At 42.8% G+C, this 20062-nt stretch overlaps 1 protein-coding gene across 1 annotated transcript in view; it reads right to left on the reverse strand.

Annotated features, from left to right (window-relative positions):
- Window positions 1–20062, reverse strand: part of ARHGAP26 (Rho GTPase activating protein 26) — a 385346-nt gene that overhangs the window by 280231 nt on the left and 85053 nt on the right. The window contains exons 2-4 of the mRNA XM_015597932.2: window positions 11235–11330; window positions 9586–9647; window positions 5234–5305 (exon numbers count right to left, since the gene is read on the reverse strand). Of these exons, the coding sequence (XP_015453418.1) occupies window positions 5234–5305; window positions 9586–9647; window positions 11235–11330 (230 nt within the window). The remainder of the gene's footprint in view (window positions 1–5233; window positions 5306–9585; window positions 9648–11234; window positions 11331–20062) is intronic.

The following is a 20062-nucleotide window of genomic DNA, read 5'->3' on the forward strand; positions in this document are numbered from 1 at the left end:
AAATGTTGCAGGAATAAAAGCAATTCTGGTCAAGATCTTTCTACTCATCTTCACAGCTTCATTATTCCCTCAGACCACTAAACAACAGCAGGCAACCCAACTCCTACCCTTCAAGTAATGTCCGTTAAATCAAGCAACCACCCACCCATCAACAGCCCGATGGCTTTGAGTGTCTGTCTATCATGGAGGCACCATCGCAATGCCAAAAATGAGATAAACACCAGTATTTCATAGTGGCAAAGCCAGGACTCCACCTTCTGAGAACTGCAGTTCCGAAATAGAAATTTCTAGCTTATAATTCACAAGGATGTTCAAAGCCATACAAAGAAGGGAAGTTACCTATGAAGATAATCTCAAAGTAGGAAGATCTACTTATAGCTTAAATGGGACAAGTCTAAACTTAAGGGAGATCCAGCTTTAATAGTGTGCAAAAAGTACTTCTTAATATAAAGACCTAAATATCCCTTGAAGCAGTAATATCGCATACAGGTCTTTAAGCTGAGGAACAATTCAAAACATAGAAGATATTATCATCACAAATAGCAAAAAAGGGAAGAAAGCAAGCCATCAGCAACATCACAGCCCAAGGATAGGGTTTGGGATAATTAAGTGTGAGATATCTAACAAATATAACTGGGAAGGCTATGTGGTCATATGGAAAAATGCTCATGATACAATATAAAGTAATAATAGCATGCTAAAAACTCAGTGTGTCCCACATAGCATGTGTCTACCTATAGACAAGGATTAGATGGAAAATACCGTTTGGGAAATTTTTATTGTCCCTTATTAACTGCTTTCAAAATGAAAAATAATATAAATATCATAATACATGTAATAGTCCCTGTTCTCTCACCACATCATGGAGTCATTGAGGTTCTATTTTTATCTCCCACTGATAGATAAGAAAAACTTAGGACCAGAGAGGGTTAACTTGTAAAAAGTCACAGAGAGTGACAGAGCTGGGATTCAGCCCAGGACAAGCTGCCCCCAAAGCCCATATCTTAGCTAATTTGAGACACACGGTCACAGGCAACTCTTTCTTCCACATTCCAATAGGGATGGATAAGCATTGGCCTGATTAACAGGAACACATTTACTGAGTTCATCACTCCTGCTTTTAAGGACTCATGTGGAGCTGACAGGGGATATTTTTCTGCAATTACAAAGCCTATAGGAGGAGAAAAATATTTGTGGCTAGAATAAGGAAGCTCAGAGACATATCTATTCATTTAACAAACATATAACGCACGACCACTGCGTTAGGCTCCTCTAGGCACTGAAATACAAGACACAGTGGTCCCTACCCTCATGGTGGGGATGTTCCAGTAGAATAAATACAATTAACCACTAAGCAAGTGAACGGCATAATTAAAGACTGCCTCAAGTGCTGTGAAGGAAATAAACAGGGTGCAGTCACAGAGATTCTGCAGATAGGGTGCTCAGGAGAGGCCTCACTGAGAAGAGGTGCTAATCTTGCAAGGTTCAGAGTTTTGTCTTCTAGAGCAGGAGAGTGGTAAGTGCATATGCTCTGGACAGAACACTCAGAGCGAAAGTAGCACAGGAATCACCAAGAAGCTGTCATCTGAAGCCCCAACAAGCTCCATTTATCTGGTGAACAACAGAGTGAGCCTCACAAAGTGGGCAGAATCATTATCCAATATTGGCTGACATGTATTCATTTCTACAAATCTGAATTTTGCTTAAAAGACTACTTACATACAATAGCAATTAAATATGCAGAAGTGAAGAAAAAGACTGAGGAGGCATTCCTCCTTCAAATTTGAGAGGTACAGGCAAGGCAATTGATTCAAGCAACTCCTTTCCTTTATAAAAACCAGCAACCTATGGCTGAGGCTCCAACTTCCAATTAATGCTCACTTAGCCACTCCACCAGCCCTGCCAGCAACCCCCAAAAAGGAGAACCTTGCGCTGGGATAGTCCAGCTGGCCGAAGGTGAGAAAAGGCCAAGGAACATGAGTCACTGGCATTCTGTGATTTTCTGGCAACTCGAGCCTCCACATTCCATGTTTAAGAGGACAGCCAAAGCAAGAGAAAGGGAAGCAGTTCTGTCCTGAGAAACAGCAGCGAGACCTTTGTGGGAATAACTCTAAGATTTACATCATGCTCTTAGGATGGGAGGCTGGTGTCACCCAGTTACTCAGAAACAGGGTGGTGTGCACTCTCCAGGTAGTCCACTGGGGGTGGCTAAGTGGAAAAAGGACAGAGTCAGGATGCTGCAAATTATTCTCAACTCTGTAGACTGACTCTAAACGAATCACTGCACCTCTCCAGGATTTGGTTCCCTCATCTATAAACTGAGGATGACCAGATAATTGCTCAGGCTTCTTCTTCTTTTAGCTCAAAGACTGTCTAATAAAATAAAGATAAGGACATCTACCTCCTCACAGGATTGTTAGGACTAAAAGAGATAAACCATATACAATGCTTAACAGAATGCCCAGCACATGCTCAGTAAATCTCAGTGAATGATGGTGGTGGTGGTGGCAGCGATGGTGCTGAAGATGATGAGGTCCATCATCCCTATCTCCTTATTAAACTCTTGCTTTCCATGTCCCATGTCCCAGGAAAGTAACCCTCCACAGCACTACCACAATTTGAGATTGTATGTTTACTTATACCTTTGTGTCTAATGTCTTCCTCCCTAGCCACACCATGAGTACAGTGACCACATCTGCACTTATTCTCCACCATGCACAGAGCATGCTCTCCTGTATCATTTTAATGAATGAACTGTGTGTACTGGATATAACAGTTAACATCAAATGACTATGTGACAAATACTGTTCTAGGCATTATATATGAGTCCACTCATTTCTTCCTCGTAGTGACTCTCTGAGGTAAGTACTATCATTATCCCTATTTAATAGCTCAGGAAACAGGCATGGAGAGGTTCAGTAACCTCTCCCAAGTTTACGTGCAAATAGCAGAAATGAGATTTGGACTCAAGCAGTCTAGCTTGAGCGCCCACTCTTAACCACTGCTCACCAATGTCTATTCTACTTTCACTTATAGAGCTTGGACTGCAGGAAAAATAATCTCCCCCCAACTCAGAACTCTAAACGTAGGACTATGGTTATGCCAAGCTCCAGGGTACTGCCCTGCTCTTCAGAAGCCATATTAGCACAAGAATGCCCAGAAGTAGGCCTCCTTGGCAGCCTTCACACACCACAATCTAACTTCTGCTTCCTGCAAGTAGCAACAGGTTGTTATAGCAACGGAAGCAGCACAGAGGGGTGAGGAGGAGGAAGGGTAATTTTAGCATCACACAAGCTGAGTTCAGAAACTAACTTAGCCACTAAAAGCCCTTGCTGGCTCTTAAGTATTCTTGAGTCTGCTCCCTACAATGCCTAGTAGAGGGTTTGTTGTTACTTTGTTTTCTCTTAAATGCATATAATACTATGACATAAATGCATGGGTGTGGGGGGTTGATGGAAAGTAACAGGTATACTGAAAAAAAACACAACAACAACAACAAATGGGGAGGAATGAACAATGATTCCCAATGTCATCACATCATTCTTCAACAGGAATGAGAGAACAGAATATATGTGAGAGGAAACATGTTTTGGTGAGCAACCACTTTCCTTAAAATTTTTCATTTTCATATTTCTCACTGTCTATAGGCCCCTCACTCACTCAACCTGGAAAAGTACCTGCTCTTGTCAGTACTATCACTGATATTAACCTAAAGAGAGCCTGACTCAGACTTCTCCTCCTTCTCTGTGATAACCTCCAAACCAGTACTGAGGGAAGAGGCCAGAGTGGGAGGCATCTGGGCTCAGACGAAGAAGTGACGACTGAAAAGACAACTCAAACAGGTCCACTCTGCCTCTGCCTCAAAGCCCTCCAGAACCTCCAGTGCTGCTGCTGTGTGTTTTCAGGAGTAGTAGGCACAGACTCAAAGCCACTAAAGACAAGTTACACATAGGGGCTGTGTAAGCAAGAACTCAGGGAGGGGCACTCACAACATTTTCTCACCCATTACTGTTTCCTCAATCTTGGACAAAATCTTAATGGAACAAGACATCCTTTAAATTATACATTCCTTGATCTCTTATACAAAGCCAATGAGCTCCAATTTCTTCATAAATGTAAACTGTAAAATTGGTAGAAAAGTGCTATAGAACTGGAAGAAAATTCTTTGCTGTGGTCTTTCCTTCAAAGTATGGCCAACCATCCCCTCTCGATAACCCCAACTATACTGAACATTATCTCTTTCATTTTCAGAAAGCAGATGTACTTAGTTGGGAGAGGATGGAAGACACCACTTCTTACTTTTTGGCTATCTTTTCCCCACCTATAAGCACCACTCAAGACCATTTCACAAGAGTAAAATCCGTATTATCTGAGTAAAAGGGTGACATTACCCAAAACCCCTGCAGGTGGCGCAAGGGGACTGAAGCTGAAGGACTCACAGTTCCAGAAAAAGAAGAAAATCTTGAAAATCCTTTTGCTTTCATTGATTGCAATGAAAACACCTTCCTTGCATGTGCCCTCTAACATTCTGCTGAAGGTCAAACTGGCTAAGGCTTCCTAGTGACTTATCACAGGGCAGGGGAACCCGGAGAAAAATGAATCTCTTTGCAGTCTTTCAGGAACACATTAGAATCAGCCAAATTTGGGCTACGGTCTGTCCAGGTCAGTGATAACAAATGGTGATCTCTGGGCTGAAGTAGTCTCACTTTTTGACCTGCAAAATGCGTAATATATGTTTTTAATTATTCATCAACATTTTTCTAAAATCAGAAGATTTCACATAAAACTCTGACTTTTCAGTTTCTCTTGAAAATTTTAAGCTCTAGCAAGAGAGGGTTCATTTTCACACACAGCAAAAATGGGTTAAGAACAGAGTCCCTATGCCCAGAGGGATCGATTTGTGATCTGTGTTCTAGGCTCCGAGTCCTGGATTTCACAGTAAATACAATCCTACATTGTCCAAGCACATAGGTACCTACCTAACAACACAAAGGAGGCATAAGTTTCTACCTTTGGATGATTTATGAACCAGCACAAAATGATTAAATAACAAAATACTACAATGACTGCTCTGGGATTGACCACTCAGTCTTACTTCAGACATTTGTGAAGAACAGATGAGCTAGGTGTACTCCAGGTTCATCTATCCGAGATTTTCGGGAAGATTTTCTAAAAGTGTGTTTTCCACACCTCTCACCCTAAAATCCAAGAACAAGGGTTGCAAAATTCTCACCTTGGCAGCCCCAATCTGCTCCTTTCGAAATTTCTCCAAAGGTGTGATGAGCACCTCACTGGCATTCTCAATCTGGTGAGGAAAAACAGAGAAGAATGGGATGGGGGTGAAGGGGCACAAAAGCAGTATCAGTAAAGAATTATAGCAGTTCTGGAACAAAATGCCTGCCAGTGTCTCAGTATAAAATTTGAGTAAGCAATATTGTACATGTGGCAACTGCTCACAAAACTTGAACTGACAGCATGTCAAATCAAAATCTAGTCATCAGTTTAAATCAATATTCTTCTTGTGCATGATTATTCTTTAAAATTAAAAATTAAGAACTCTAAAAATGTAAGCAACCATCTTAAAAGCAGAGGGAAACTGGTGATAGGGTAGAGTCTAAATTTCAAGCTTCAAATGACATTTTATAAATGCTCAGTCACTCAAGTTACATTTAAGTAGATATATTTAAAGTAGACCAACAGTGAGTCTAGATCACAAATAAACAGAAAGCATTTGGGGACATCTGGTGGCATAAAAACCTTCCAACCAGATTTTGTGTAGACCAACCAGTGCTGAACTAGGGTCAGGAGACTTGGCTGCTTCTCGACTTCATCTCACAGCCTCACCCCGTCAAGGTCCTGCACTCCAACTACACCATCACCCAAATGCACCTCAAATGTACCAAACCCACTCCACTTCCAGGCCTTTGCATTTCGCTGTTCTCTTCAGATGCTCTGTCCCCAAATCCTTATGTGGACAACTCATTACCCACTGCAGTTCAGGTTTTGGCTTAAAGGTCACCTCTTTAGGGAGGCTTTTCCAATGTAATCCACAGAAACTTCCCACTGGCCCACCAGCTGTTTTCTTCAGAAGACATAAGCCAGCTGAAGTTTCCTGGTTCACCAGTACACACGACGCATACAACACTGTCTTGTAAATGCTCACTTGTCCACCACTATCCCCAAAATACAGAAAAGTGCTGAAACAAAGGAGCACTCAAATATTTTTCAAAGATTAAATGAACGAATGAATTATTTCTTGATTGGCTGCCAATGGTGCGACCATGGGCAAAACATTTAACCTCTCTGGGATCCAATTTCCTCATCTAAAAAATGAGTGGGCTGGATTGTTCCAACTCTAAAATTCCATGGTCTTTTCGAAAGGAGTACAATACTTTACAATCTTTCCTTTTAAGTCATTCACTGCTCACTCATTGCTTAACTGATTATTTCAGGAATCTCATCGCAACAAAGCATTATTTTTCTAAATCGCATGCATATCCATCACAATGAAACAAACAGGGTAAATGCCAGAAGCCAGAGATGGACACAGAAAAGAATTAACTGGACAAAGTGAGGGATAGAAGGTGGCAAATTTCCAAATTTATTGCCATTTGCCTTTTGCTCAATTTTAAGAGCATTTATTTTAGTAGAGAGCAACACCAGAGTGTTGCAATGTTGTTTCACTTGTTTGATTTTTATTGGTATTTGACGTGGCTTAACTGGCTCACTTGTTTAAGTCTTTTCCACAAATTAAATATAAGTTTCTGAAGCTCACGATGGTAAGCTAAGCCCTTAAGTCAGCATTTCTCAGCTTTAGCTTCATGTTAACCCCACCTGGGGAGCTTTTAAATATCCCTATGTCCAGGCCACACGCCAGACCAATGTTATCAGAATCTCTGTACTTCATCTCAGGCATCACTATTTTTTAAACTCCCCAAGCTGTTCTAATGGGCATCCATTATTGAGAATCCAGCCCTAAGTAGATGCTAAATATATAAAAGCACTAACGGCTCACCTGGAAATCAGGATTCCCAATTCCTTGTCCCAGTCCTTCTACTGCTTGATATCAACCTGAATTCATAAGACCTCAGCTCTCTCATCTATCAAATGAGGAACTGCAGAAGTGAGAATCAGGTCTGTCTGTCTGGGTCTAAGAGTCTATGACTAAATTTTCCACTCAGTTCCAAGCGCTGTGCTGATATTGAAGATACGTTAGCTCATTCCCGGCCCTTCAAGAACTCATGTTTACTGTGAGACACGTGCACTGATTATTAGGACACAATGTAGTAAAATACAGAGTCAGAGGCATGAACTGTATATTAAGAAAATACAAGGATGGCCAAATATCCCAGAGTGTCAGGAAAGGCTTCCCAAAGAAGATACAGCCACTGCTAATCTGAGCTGAATTGAGGATGAAAGTATCACAGGTCAAGGAAGTAGAGAAGGGGCTTGTGATAGCCAGATACTCAGATATAGACAGTAGAAACTTGATTCACTGACATCAATAATAAAATTGCAAAGGCAAGCTGAAAAGTATAATCCAATCTCTGTTCCCTTACCATAGGCCAAAGCAATCTGCAAGGTATTCATTGTGATTTGCTCATCACACCCCTCACCCCCAAATACTGACTCGGCCAGGAATCAGACTCAAAAGAATCATTTTCCTTTCTCAAGCTCTAGGCACGTGCACAAACACACAAGCTTTCCCCTGCCTCCACCCACCAGCAACCCTGCTGCTATTGCTGCTACTACCACCTTCCCTATTCTGGTTCACAAACCTAGCAATGAGCAATCATGGAAAACAGTGTCTCTCTCTCTCTCTCTCTCTCTCTCTCTGAAGGGCGGAAGGTGAGAGGTTTCTGCTCTGTCTGGAGTTTTAAAAACATTCCCACATTCTCTGGTATAATACACACTTGGGGGGGTGGGGGGGACGGGATTGAAACCAGGCCATTCCACTTATTAATTGTGTTATCTTGGGCATGTTACCTAACCTCTATAAACCTCAGCATCTTTGTCTGGACAATGAGGATGATACAGGTACCATGAGTGTTAAAATAGAAAATGTGTGGCTAAATAATGTCTTGGTAAATGCTACGGACTTAACTGTGTGCCCCACAAATTCATATGTTGAAGCCTTAAATGGTTAAGTTAATTAAACAAGGAGGCCATTAGACAGAGGTAGCTCTACTGCATTAGTAGCCTACATGAGCAAACCAACACCTAAGCCTGTGCATGCCTCAAGTTTAAGAAATCTAAACCTAAGGACAACCAATCATACATAACAACCAGCCTTTCTCAAATAAGGCAACCACTTAAGTGATAGTCAATTAAATAATTTCCTTGCTTTGCTTCCACATCCTCTGTATAAAAGTCTTTCCCCTAAAACTAACTCCTGTCAGTGGAGCACCCCTAGTCACTTCCAGGTTGGTACTGCTCAATTCAAATGGATTTTTTACTCAAATATTCTTAAAAATTTAATATGTCTCTGTTTATATTGTAATACCCCCATGTAATAGTATTTGCGAATGGGGCCTTTTGGAAGATGATTAGGTCATGAGGGTGAAGATGCATGATGGGATAGTGTTCTTATAAGAAGGGACAGGATAGCTTCCCCGCCCTTTCCCTGCCATGTGAGGAAATGGTAAGGCGGTGCCATACGCCAGCCAGGAAGAGGGCTCTCCCCAGGAAACACCTCAGTAAGCCCCTTGATACTGGACGCTCAGTCTCCAGAACTGACAGAAATCAGTGTTTGTTGTTTAAGCTACCCGGTCTATGGTATTTTGGCAGCCCAAGCTAAGACAGGAAACTTAGTCTCAAAACTTAGTAAATAATAAGAGACAAAAAACGTTCATGAACGGACAAAGCACTACTTAGAGAGAAGGCCTTCTTGGGGCAAATCATGTGTAGCTAGCAGGGGGCTTCAAATAAGTCCTCAGTCCTGGTATCTTAGCGATATGGGGGAAGATGCAAAAGAACTTGTGGATGTGGAATTGCTTATCTGTTAATGGTGAACCACATCAGAACAAAATCTAATTCAAAAGATATCTCTTAAGAACCCAAAGATCAGCATTTGAATCCTGAATTTGCTTCTCTTTGAAGAACTTCTTAGATCTACCACTGCCTACTAAGTACCCATTTACTGGGTGCCTCCTGCGTGGCAGGTGCCGTGTTAGGTGCTTTGGAATTAAAAATGAAGGAGTGACCCTGCCGTCTAAAAGCTCTGGGATGAGTTTAATAAGGTGGGGGAGGGAGGGTTGCAGTGTGGGGCATTTTCATTCCCATTCTGCCAGTAGAGATTCTAAGGCCCCAAAGAGTTAAACAGTCCTAAAGATCCACCCAGAAGTAACATATCTTATGTATACACCTTACAGTGAATCTTTAGAAGGACAATGAAGTCATTCTCAAGTTATCCAAGTAGTATATCCTTTATCATTTACAAAAGGCTTCAAACTCTGCAAAGATGAGAAGGCTTGCTTAAGAGCCCAAACCACTCAAGTGGCTGAGCCTGTTCTTCTGACAACAAATCCCGTGCTTCCTTAACATGATCACACTGTCTGGGATCAAGAGCAGCCCAGCTGTACTCACCATCCGTATCCGCTCATCTTCAAGATTTCTGAGAACAGTGGCAAACTCCTGCAAAGACTTTGCTGGAAAAGAGAAAGGGGCCATGAGATAGAAGCTGAGTAATGAGCCTTCGGGAGCCTTTCCAGATACAGCTCTCAGGTTATAGATTCAAATCCCTTGGCACACACAGAAGCCTAAAGTCAATTGCTTCCCAAGGCTCCCCTTATCTTTTAATTATTAACCATTAAGGATGACCCAGAAATGCATGTTAATTCCACCTGGCACTCTAGCTAGGGAAGGATTTCCTTCAAGGAAAAGACCGGCCTGTTCCTGAGAGTACCCAGGACTGATGAGATGCTGGCTGGCTCCCAGGCCCCGGGCTGGAAGGGGCAGAGTTCCGCCTAAGAGTTGAAGGATTTCCTGCCCAGGATTTGACCTCCTCAACCTTTGTTGTGGGGTTGCGTCAGAACCCAACCTTTCTTTGGCACTAGAATTAAACAAACAGTGCTGCTGGCACTGGAAGCCACACCTCTGGCTTCTCCTTAGGTTCTCCTGAGTCCCCACACTGCTTATTAATGCAATACAACTTGCAGCATGGCAGTCAGACGGGAAAAGTCTCCTTCGCTAGAATTATTCCCAAAGGCAATAGGCATTAAGTGCAATAGTCCTGAGGATATCTGGGACATTTGTGTAACGTTGGGAAAAGCATCCGTATATTCAGGATGACAGAAATGACACGTTTTCACTGCTCTCGGTGCCTTTCACTGTTCTCCAAACTGCCTTTGCTCATGCCTGGATCCTTGTGCTCTGCATGGCAACAGGGACTCCTTCAATATAACTTTAATTATTTAAACATAACTTTCTCAATTGCTTGCTCACTTCATGGAGTCAACCAAGATGCCCAATGTAAGTAGAATAAAGTGCAATGAGTAGGCCCTGACAAAGAAAGGTGTCTTGACATTGCAAATCCTCTGTGCTCAGCGCTGCCTACAAAAGACAAACAGGCGATGGTAAAGAGTGAAGCAGCACAACGATGTGATAAATGGTAACTCCGCCCCCAGCCTCTTGATAAGGAAATTACAAAGAGCAGTGGGGACCACTGTGAGTTAGACACTGAGCTCCTCTCCTCATCTGTAAGCAGCTGTAGAGCTCAAGCCAATTGTTGCCAGGCCAGAATAATCATATTCTCCAATTTTCAAAGAAGCTGGAAAACTGGAACTTCATATAAATTCAATTTATATGGTAATTTAATTTTAAAAAATGAGTGCCAAAGAAAACATGGCTGCATTCTGATCTCAGTCCATAAGCGAGCATTTGCAATCTCTTATCTAATTCTTTCCTCACCTACCTGTGTTCTGCTTGTACTCTAGGTTCTTAGTACTGTGGCTGGAGCACGAACGGCACAAAAACAGCCAGAAGCAGAACACTAAAGGAAAATGGAGAGGAGAGCCCCACTGCAAATCTTCAAGCTTTCTCCTGCAGGTAAGAGGGTGAGAGACAATCCTAGAATGCTGAGAAGCCTAGAATAGTGCTGGGTGCCTGACCCTCACTAACTCTGCCTCCTCAACTGTTACTACACCCTTCTTAATTTATGACAGATCCTTCCTATCTCTGGAAAAAGACTCAGTGACGACACTGAAAATGTGATAAACAGCACAGTTATGACTTACCTATACACATTTCATCATCTGTTTCTGCATCTCCTATGCATTGAAATTTAAATTCATTTAAGGAATCTGCAAATTTTCTCTTCGCTGAAGATAAATCTAGCAAGAAAAAGAGTAAAAAGAAAAAATGAATTACTGAAATAAACCGGCTTTTATATCTGCTGCACTTCTTGGTCCTTCTACTACTAAAGCAGCTAGTAGATTTATCCTTGAGTCCATTTCAAAGCACAAAAGAATACAAACTCAAAATAGTAAATTCTTATTTATAACATGAAATACTGGTTTGCTTTAGAAGTTAATATATTTGCTACATTTGCTTTAACAATTCTGGTCCTATCTCTAATTCCTCAAGCTACACAGTGAGGGCATAGCCATTTGACACAGGTGGGAATCCACTTGCCTAATGAGGTCAGGGGGAAGGATGGATCAGAGATGACATTAGCATCTACAGCCCTGAGGGTCAGCTCTGTAACTGACCCTCCTCCATACAGTCAGTGAAGCTGCCCCCACAACAGACTCAACAATACCTTCCCCAAGTCCAACTCGCCCCACAAACTGGTATTAGGTAGAGAGCTGGAAGAAAGGGCTGGGACCTGCCCCATCCCCATGGCATAGGAGTACCTGGACTTCCTCTTCTAACTCAAGTTACGGGAGGCCTGAGTTCCCAGAACCCTCTCAGCTACCTTCACAAACAGATGAGCCGGTCAGCTTGACAAATTTCCACCTGGCCTATTTCCCTGGGTCACCACGTTCCACCACCGCCATGAAACAAAGCCCTGGCAATGCTTTGGGTTGGGGTAAAAACATACCCCACACATGGTATCTATAAAGAAAGGTCTCGGAGGCCCTTGTCAAATTTAAAAAATAAGCTTTCATTTAAGACAGTAATAAAAGTCAATGATCTTTCCATGAACCTTCAGCTTCTGTTAAGGGTATAAAACCACCAAGGTACCTTTCAGTGGCCTGACAGACACGGCTGCTCGGTACAAATGTGCTTAACTTAATTCCACGTGCAGCCTTCCTGCAGATTAGGCTAATCACTCAAATTACCCTCAACCATGTTTCCCTCATTGGAGGGGAAATGGAATTATGTTCGAATTCCCAGAGGAGGGAAATATGAGGCATAACTGGCAACAAAGCCTGGCTTTAATAAGATATTGGGAGGAGGAGTGAATGGGGGAATTCTGGCTTCACAGATCAACATAACCTACTGGAATAAAAGCATCCATGATCCTTAGCACTTCTCTTTTTTTAGTTCCCAGATTTGTCCCTTGAGGTAAGGTTATGGTTTTTTCCATCTTTTGGCTTTGTTTTTCCTCCACATACCTGGCAGTGCATCCTGCTCACTGTGCTGTTTAATACATGCATGTGAAAGGAGGGTTCTGTACACATATCCGACCTCCAGGGTTCAGCTCATCAATACGAGTGGTCATTCCAAACAATGGCTGCCGGTGAAAGAGCTAGGCTGGCCATTCTTGGGTCTGGGGCTCAAGCTACCATGGATACCAGTGGCTCCTGCTCCAGGACCATCAGACAGTGGCTCCGATGACACATCCTGAGCTAACTGTTCGCTCGTAAAAAGGCCTCTGCTCTACACTCCTCCACTCTAATAGGAACGCACCTGTAGTGGAGAAGGAGAACATGGGAGCCAACAGCCAATAGTATCCAGCCTCTCCCTGGTTCAGTCTCTTTAATGGAATGGCCTGTGGCAAAAAGTCCAAAGATGCTGGCAGGGGAATCGGGCATCTCTTAAAACTGGCTAACACAAGCTGAGGATATCCCTGAGAACACAGATCACTGCCTGACAAGTCGAGAAAGAAACAGATGCATCTGAAACTTAGAACTCTGTGCAAAGGAAGGACAGAAGAGGCCACAGGCAGGCAGGATGAAAAAAAAGGAAGAATAATCTTTCAGAGTAGAAGACAATGCCCTCCAAGATGCCCGAAGTGCAGTGCTTGGAATGTGGGCATGGTTGTACTCCCTCTCATTTTAGTCAGAATGTTCCCTTGATCACAACTCACAGAGAAAGGCCTGAACAAAGAACAAGAACAGGTTGCTTCTCTATCTACCTAAAAATCCTCCTGTGCCTCACCAGTAGAGCAAGAAAGACTCAAGCTGGACAACCTCCTCAACGAGTGGAAAAAAAGTGAAACATAAGCTAGGCTTGGGAAAGCTCCTAACACGCACCTGAAAAGCTGTACTGCCAGGGGTGGCTGCCAATGAGGATCAAGGAGTGGCTCACGCTGCACAACGGGGCCTTTGTTGGGCCTTTTCAAGGGAGGACCTATTTAGGCAGGGGCAGGGCCTGTTAACTTATGACCAGAAGGTAACCTGATTTCATTGTCCAGTGGCACACAGCACACCCCACTACAGCACAAACCTGAGAGGCAGTGTGGGCCCCACAAAGCTGATAAAGAGGCTGGTCCCCCTTATGGAAGATTAGGTAATGAGAACTGGTATGGAGTCAATACTGGGCTGTAGGCCAGTGAGGACAGCTGGGTAGAGTGAGAATCCCAGTTATTGGAATCTGAAAAGGAACTCACCATGGGCTTGAATGAGTCACGCTTAAGAGAGAAATCTTTCATTAAAGGTACAGTGGACACCCGTTGTTTTGCTTGTTCAAGATCCACTCCCCAGTCTTTGAGACAGCATCTCAAACTGCTTTGGAGAGCCTCCCTTCACTTGCACTGCATGGAGTTCTGATTATATCCTTATCAGCCCCTTCCCCAGCCCCTGACCCTCACCCCAACCTCCACTGTTTCCTGGGTTCAAGTTTCAACTCCATCATTTACCAGATATGTAACTAACCCTGGATTAGTCATAAAATCTTAATTATTTCATCTGACAGCTATCGGCCCTAACTAACCTATCAGGCTGTCAGGAGATATAGTGAGACATACTATTTAACCACTGTACTGTAAGCTTCAGTTCTAGGCAATGCTGGGCTATTCTTCCCTAATATACAAATCTTCCAGTAACAGGACTCAGGAAGAGTAATCACGACTATCTGTAATGACAGCTCAGAGAAATTAAAGGACAGACATAAAAGTGAACAGCCTCTTAGGAAGGGATCTGTGACTTGATCAAGTCCCCCAAACTGATATCCTTATAACATGTGAGCATGCATGCTGCCTCATCCCATTAAGATAAACCCCTCTCTGTCATATGAGACAATTAAGAGGACATCAAAAAAGAATGCCCAAGTCATTGCTTCTTGTTTATTTCAACCAAAAGGATTGGTGGCATCTTAGGTAGAGGATCGCCTCGGATATGCAGCTGCACAGAGACTTATTTCTGGAGCCTTCACTCTGATGTAGACAGGAATCTAACATGCACATTCCAGTAAGAGGAGAGGGGAATGAGAGGCTGGTATTGGTGCTGGGAGCATACCAAACCTCATAGCACCCTGCTCACATAATCCCACTGTTTCATGTTTAGGCAGAGCAAGACACTGCTGAGAGCCAAGCAGGGTCAATAATATTTACTTTGCAGAAACATCTGTTGCTAGAAAGGCAGAATGCTGGCCAGAGCAGAAAGAAGTCATAACTGGCAGCCTCTGGGGAGGACAAGTATCTGCTTTACAGAATAAGCAGGCTCTGCCTCTGAGTGAGGAGACCAGGTGGGGAAAGGATGTGGAAGCAGCTAGAAGTGTGGCTTTGAGAGACTGCTTCCAAAGCTATCTGCTCACTAGGGGACGAGAGGAAAGTGTCCTTCTCTTCCTGGAGATGCCCTGCTCTGCCACGGCAGATACTTATCTGCATTGAGTTTAAGAGAGTTTAAGCCAAGTATAATCCTTTTTTCAGTAAAACAGAAGGTTTATCATAATTTTCTTAAGTTAGAATCTACTTTAATTTACACAAATTTTACCAGTAAAACCACAAGTCAAGCCATTTCCTTTTTTTGTACAATATATATATACACACAGAAACACACGTATGTGGACACCCACATAATGACAGACTCAAGATAACCTTACTATTATATTCCCAGTACATCGTTTGCCTTTCTCTGACCTCCAATGTTACCAAAATTGTATATAACTACAATTTTGTATATAACTACAAAATGGCAAGGGTATATATTGTCACAGCTCCCTGGACTTAGAAATTGATTACAGTTAATAAAGACCAACTGCCAAAGTAAGTACTTGCAACAGCATTGGTTTATTGGCTACTTATTGCAAAAAAATACCCAAATCTCCAGGTCTTGCTAATCTCTGCCTCCTCTGAAGGCCAATTACACTTACTCTCTGTGCCTCATCACCTTGAGTGATTCCAGAACTATCCATGAGTGGTTTCATGTCATAATGCGTGGGTGCAGAGGACAGGGCTGGGCAAGATGACCCTCAGAACCTACTGTACTGATATGATCCAGCATGGCAATACAGGCTGGCTAACGGGTGCAGTGTCCGATGTTCCCTAGGCTGTGGGACCCATAGTGAGAGCGGAGAAGTGGGCACCAGCTCCTGAGGGACTGTGTTTCCCCATTCCCAGGTAAAAACTACATGCACAAAACCAAATTCTCCTCTTCTACCCTCTCCCACTGGAGCCAACTGAGGGCCTCTTTCAGTGTCCCCAGTTCAGTAAAGGGTACCACCATTCACCCTGCCACACAAGTCAGAGTCGGACACCCACATGTCATCCTTGACAGTACAGTCCTTCCCAAGTCTGTCCATTTTGCCACCTAAGCATCTTGATTTTGCTCACTCCTCCCCAACACTATCGGTAACCCCTAAACCAAATACCCCACTTGCCTGGGTAACTGCAGCTGCCTCCTCTCTGGTCTCCCCACATCCCCTTTTGTCCCTCCAGTCAGCTCTCTACCCAATCGTGTCAGCTCCAGCAGCGAATCCTATGATGGGTTCCCAGAGCTCTAAGAACAAAGACCAAAGTCCCTCCCAAGGCCGGAGAGGCCCTTCATGGTCTGGGCCCCCATAGTCCCCTCTATGGGCTCCAGATGCTCTGGTTTCTGCCAGTTCCTGAAATATGTCGTACTCCTACCGGCAGCCCTCAGCCCAAAAGTTCATTCCTCACTGACTTCTCTAGGCCAAATCCTATCCCATTTTCACTCCCTGAGTCCTATGCACCTCTTCTTCATGGCAATTTTATATCGTTCAGGTAATTCTTCGATTAATATCTCCGCAACTAGTAAGTCCCATAAGGCTGAGAATCATGTCCCTTTATGCTCACCACTGGATCCTCAGAACCTAGTACAGTGCCTGGCTGAGAGCAGGTGTCACAGAAAGAACAAAGGGAGAGAGGAAGTTGGGCACTCCACTAGTCCATTACATTCATCAAAGATGAAATTCCCGATTCTATGCTTGACAAGTGAAAAAAATCAGATTAGGTATGTCAGGAGAAATTTTCCAACTTATGGAAGACTGGTTGGAGGTTGTATATGTAGGAATGTGCTTACTGTTAACATAAAACCACCGCCCTCCCCCGACGCCCCCCCAGCCCCGATGCTGTCTATTGAGGAAGATTCTCACAGAGCTTCAGAAAGAGCCACCATCAAGAGCAGAAAGCAAAACCTTCTCTACATCAAGGGATCAGGAGAAATGAGTGACAAACATGCCAACTGTCGGCCACAGCCACGTGACCCCTTTCAGCCCCAGCATGTCCCCAGGCCTGAAGCTAAAACACATGAAAGAAGAGTTCCCAGAGATCCTTCTTTTCTTTTCCCCTATATCTGGGCAAGCGGAGAACACATCCTATCAGAAACTACACTCAGGGTGAGGCATTCCCCCTATTCACCATTTCCCTAAGTCTGCACGTGGCAATTTAAACCTAGGTCCACTGATTACTGTAAGAAAAGCAAATGAAGTTCCTTTATTAAATGTCATTCTACAGTGTGAACCCCTACATTATACAAGCAAAAAGAAACAGACTCTGTTCAAATCTTACAATAGAACAAAATTCCTCCAATAGCATTCATCTAGTTTCTGTGATACACGGTCTTATCTGTGACCACTAGGTGGCGATTAACTATATTGGAGAAGGTATGCTAAGACTTAAAGAGAAATGACAGGATAGGCAGCCTCAAATGCAGTGCTGGGGACAGAACCTGTTCTCTGGATGAAGACACCCACCCAAGAAGAGAAATGTCCAGTAGGTGCTCAATCAGCAATAGAGGGATGGGCCCTGGCCTCCATGGAGGTAGAATTGCCCTAACACATTCAGATGATTGACCTGCGTTTATTTTATCCATTCAAGCCTGAGACATGGAGGGGAAGGGCTGGAGGGATGAAGTAACTCTCCAACGTGTCTCTCACATTCTTTTAAATCTGGCTGGAGCAGACTTAGAAAACCTCTCACCTGACCAGAGGACAATACGCCCACCGCCCATATCAACCATGGCATGTTACATAATAAAGTGCATTCTGATTATACATCTGGCCTTTTCCTGAAGCCATTTCTCTAAAACTATATTTCCTAAATGAGGCCACAGCCAGCACTGACTCTGGAGAATTTGTTTTTCCAACCAGAGCAATAAGGCTAATGAAATTTTCAGAATTGATTTTAAAAATGAAATCAAATAGAAGGTATATCACCCTTTTCCATATGAGGTTTCCAATTCTATTTAGACAGAAGCACCCTTTAAGAATAATATGGGAGACTCAAACTCACTTTAATATAAATCAAAAGAACCATAACTATATTATGCATTAATTTATTGGGTACTTACTATGTAACATATGCCTACTAAGTATTTTAAAGCATTTCATCCTTATGACCATCCTAAGTACACATTATTATTCCCCTTTTGTGGATGGGTAAACAGACTCAGAGAGGTGAAATAATCTGTCATGGTCACATAACTAACAAATGGTAGTATAAGAAACCTGGTCCCTCTGACTCTGAACACTTAACTACTACATTACGCTGCCTAAGTTACTCACCTGTTTAGGAATCTGGTAATCAATGTATTCAAAGAAATAAAAAGATTATATGTAAACATTGCATATCCTTGAGGAGAATACAATTTCGAGGGGCCTAATCTGTGTATGTGAACTTAAAAATTACGGTAGAACATGCTAAGGCAATTAGAGAGTAGAAAAAAATAGCTACAGAAGTGCAAGCTGGATATTATTCCAGCTGGGATCAGTGGAGGAGGCCTCCCAGGGGGGGAAAAAAGGAGGAGGAGAAGGAGGAAGAGGAGAAGGAGTGGCATTTGAACTAAGTCTGAAAAGTTCAGAACTACTTAGATATGTATAAATGGGAGGAGGTGCAAGGCAGGGGAGACAGGCATGGGAAGGTATTCTAGAAGAAAGAACAGGAAGCAAAGACATGCCAAAGCGGAGGACCTATGCAGAAATTGCAGAAATAGCAGGAAGTTAAGCTTGATGGACAGGAAGAAAAACTGGGAAGAGAGGTTAGAATCAAATCATGGTAGGACTCGAATGCCAAGCAAAGGAATTTGGACTTCATCCCTAAGGAAATGGGAACCAGGCTTTTATACAGAAGAGAGACAAGATCAACTTAAACGCTGATTATGCCTTTCACTAAGAAGCTAGCCCAGAATGTAATTTGGGGACTTCTACCCTGACTTCCCATCCTGCTTCACTGAAGGGCTGGAGGGATGAAGTAACTCTCCAACGTGTCTCTCACATTCTTTTAAATCTGGCTGGAGCAGACTTAGAAAACCTCTCACCTGACCAGAGGACAATACGCCCACCGCCCATATCAACCATGGCATGTTACATAATAAAGTGCATTCTGATTATACATCTGGCCTTTTCCTGAAGCCATTTCTCTAAAACTATATTTCCTAAATGAGGCCACAGCCAGCACTCTAGGCTTTTATACAGAAGAGAGACAAGATCAACTTAAACGCTGATTATGCCTTTCACTAAGAAGCTAGCCCAGAATGTAATTTGGGGACTTCTACCCTGACTTCCCATCCTGCTTCACTGAAGGGCTGGAGGGATGAAGTAACTCTCCAACGTGTCTCTCACATTCTTTTAAATCTGGCTGGAGCAGACAGATTTAACCACACAGTCAAGGGCTTTCTACCTGTGGGGTGGGGTGACCAGATGACACCTTTTAACCTAGATACTGGTACACAGAACCAGGTCAGCCAGGAGATAAGGAATATATGAGAGATTCAAAGAAACTCTGCTCCCTACTAAAAACTCCAAGTTCAGGTCCAATTATGAGTGATCAGTAGCATCATCACTGTATCTATACATGATTATATACAAATAACATATACGAAGACATTTGTATTTCCAAAGTATTATATTACCTTTTCATTATAAGAACATTGGGAGTTTAAGTGACAGCACTTGATCTTTTATAGATATAGAAAATAAGGACTAGCTTAGTAACAATGCATAGATGTTTAATAATAAATATTTGCCAATCAATAGCCATTATGTTAAGTGATTTAGGCAGCATCAGATCTAAAACAAAAACCCAAGCCCTAAAGAACCCTGTCCCAAACTTAAATCACTTAGCCCTGACACAATACAGAAGAGAGACACAGAGAATTGAGGTACTGTACTCAAAACATCTACATTCCAAAGATACCCCAAGACCTTGTAAGATAGCAGGTCAGTGCAGGAGAAACTCCCTAAAGGAAAACAGTGGTGATTTGCTTAGTTAAAACAAAGAAACTCATTATGAGAGGCCTAATTAAGTGAAGGAGCAAAAAGAAAGGGTATTTCCAGACCAGTTAAGTACAAAGGTAACACACACACACACACACACAGCCAGTCAAGAGTAATTCAGAGAAGTATGAAGTGCATGAACTCTGCACACTTGGGTTCCAATCCCAGATCTGCTAATTACTAACTGTAGACTTTGGGCGAATTATTCAAACTTTCCAAGCAT

This window comes from Pteropus alecto, unplaced genomic scaffold, assembly GCF_000325575.1.
Source record: "Pteropus alecto unplaced genomic scaffold, ASM32557v1 scaffold78, whole genome shotgun sequence".
In the NCBI taxonomy this organism is placed as follows: Eukaryota; Metazoa; Chordata; class Mammalia; order Chiroptera; family Pteropodidae; genus Pteropus; species Pteropus alecto.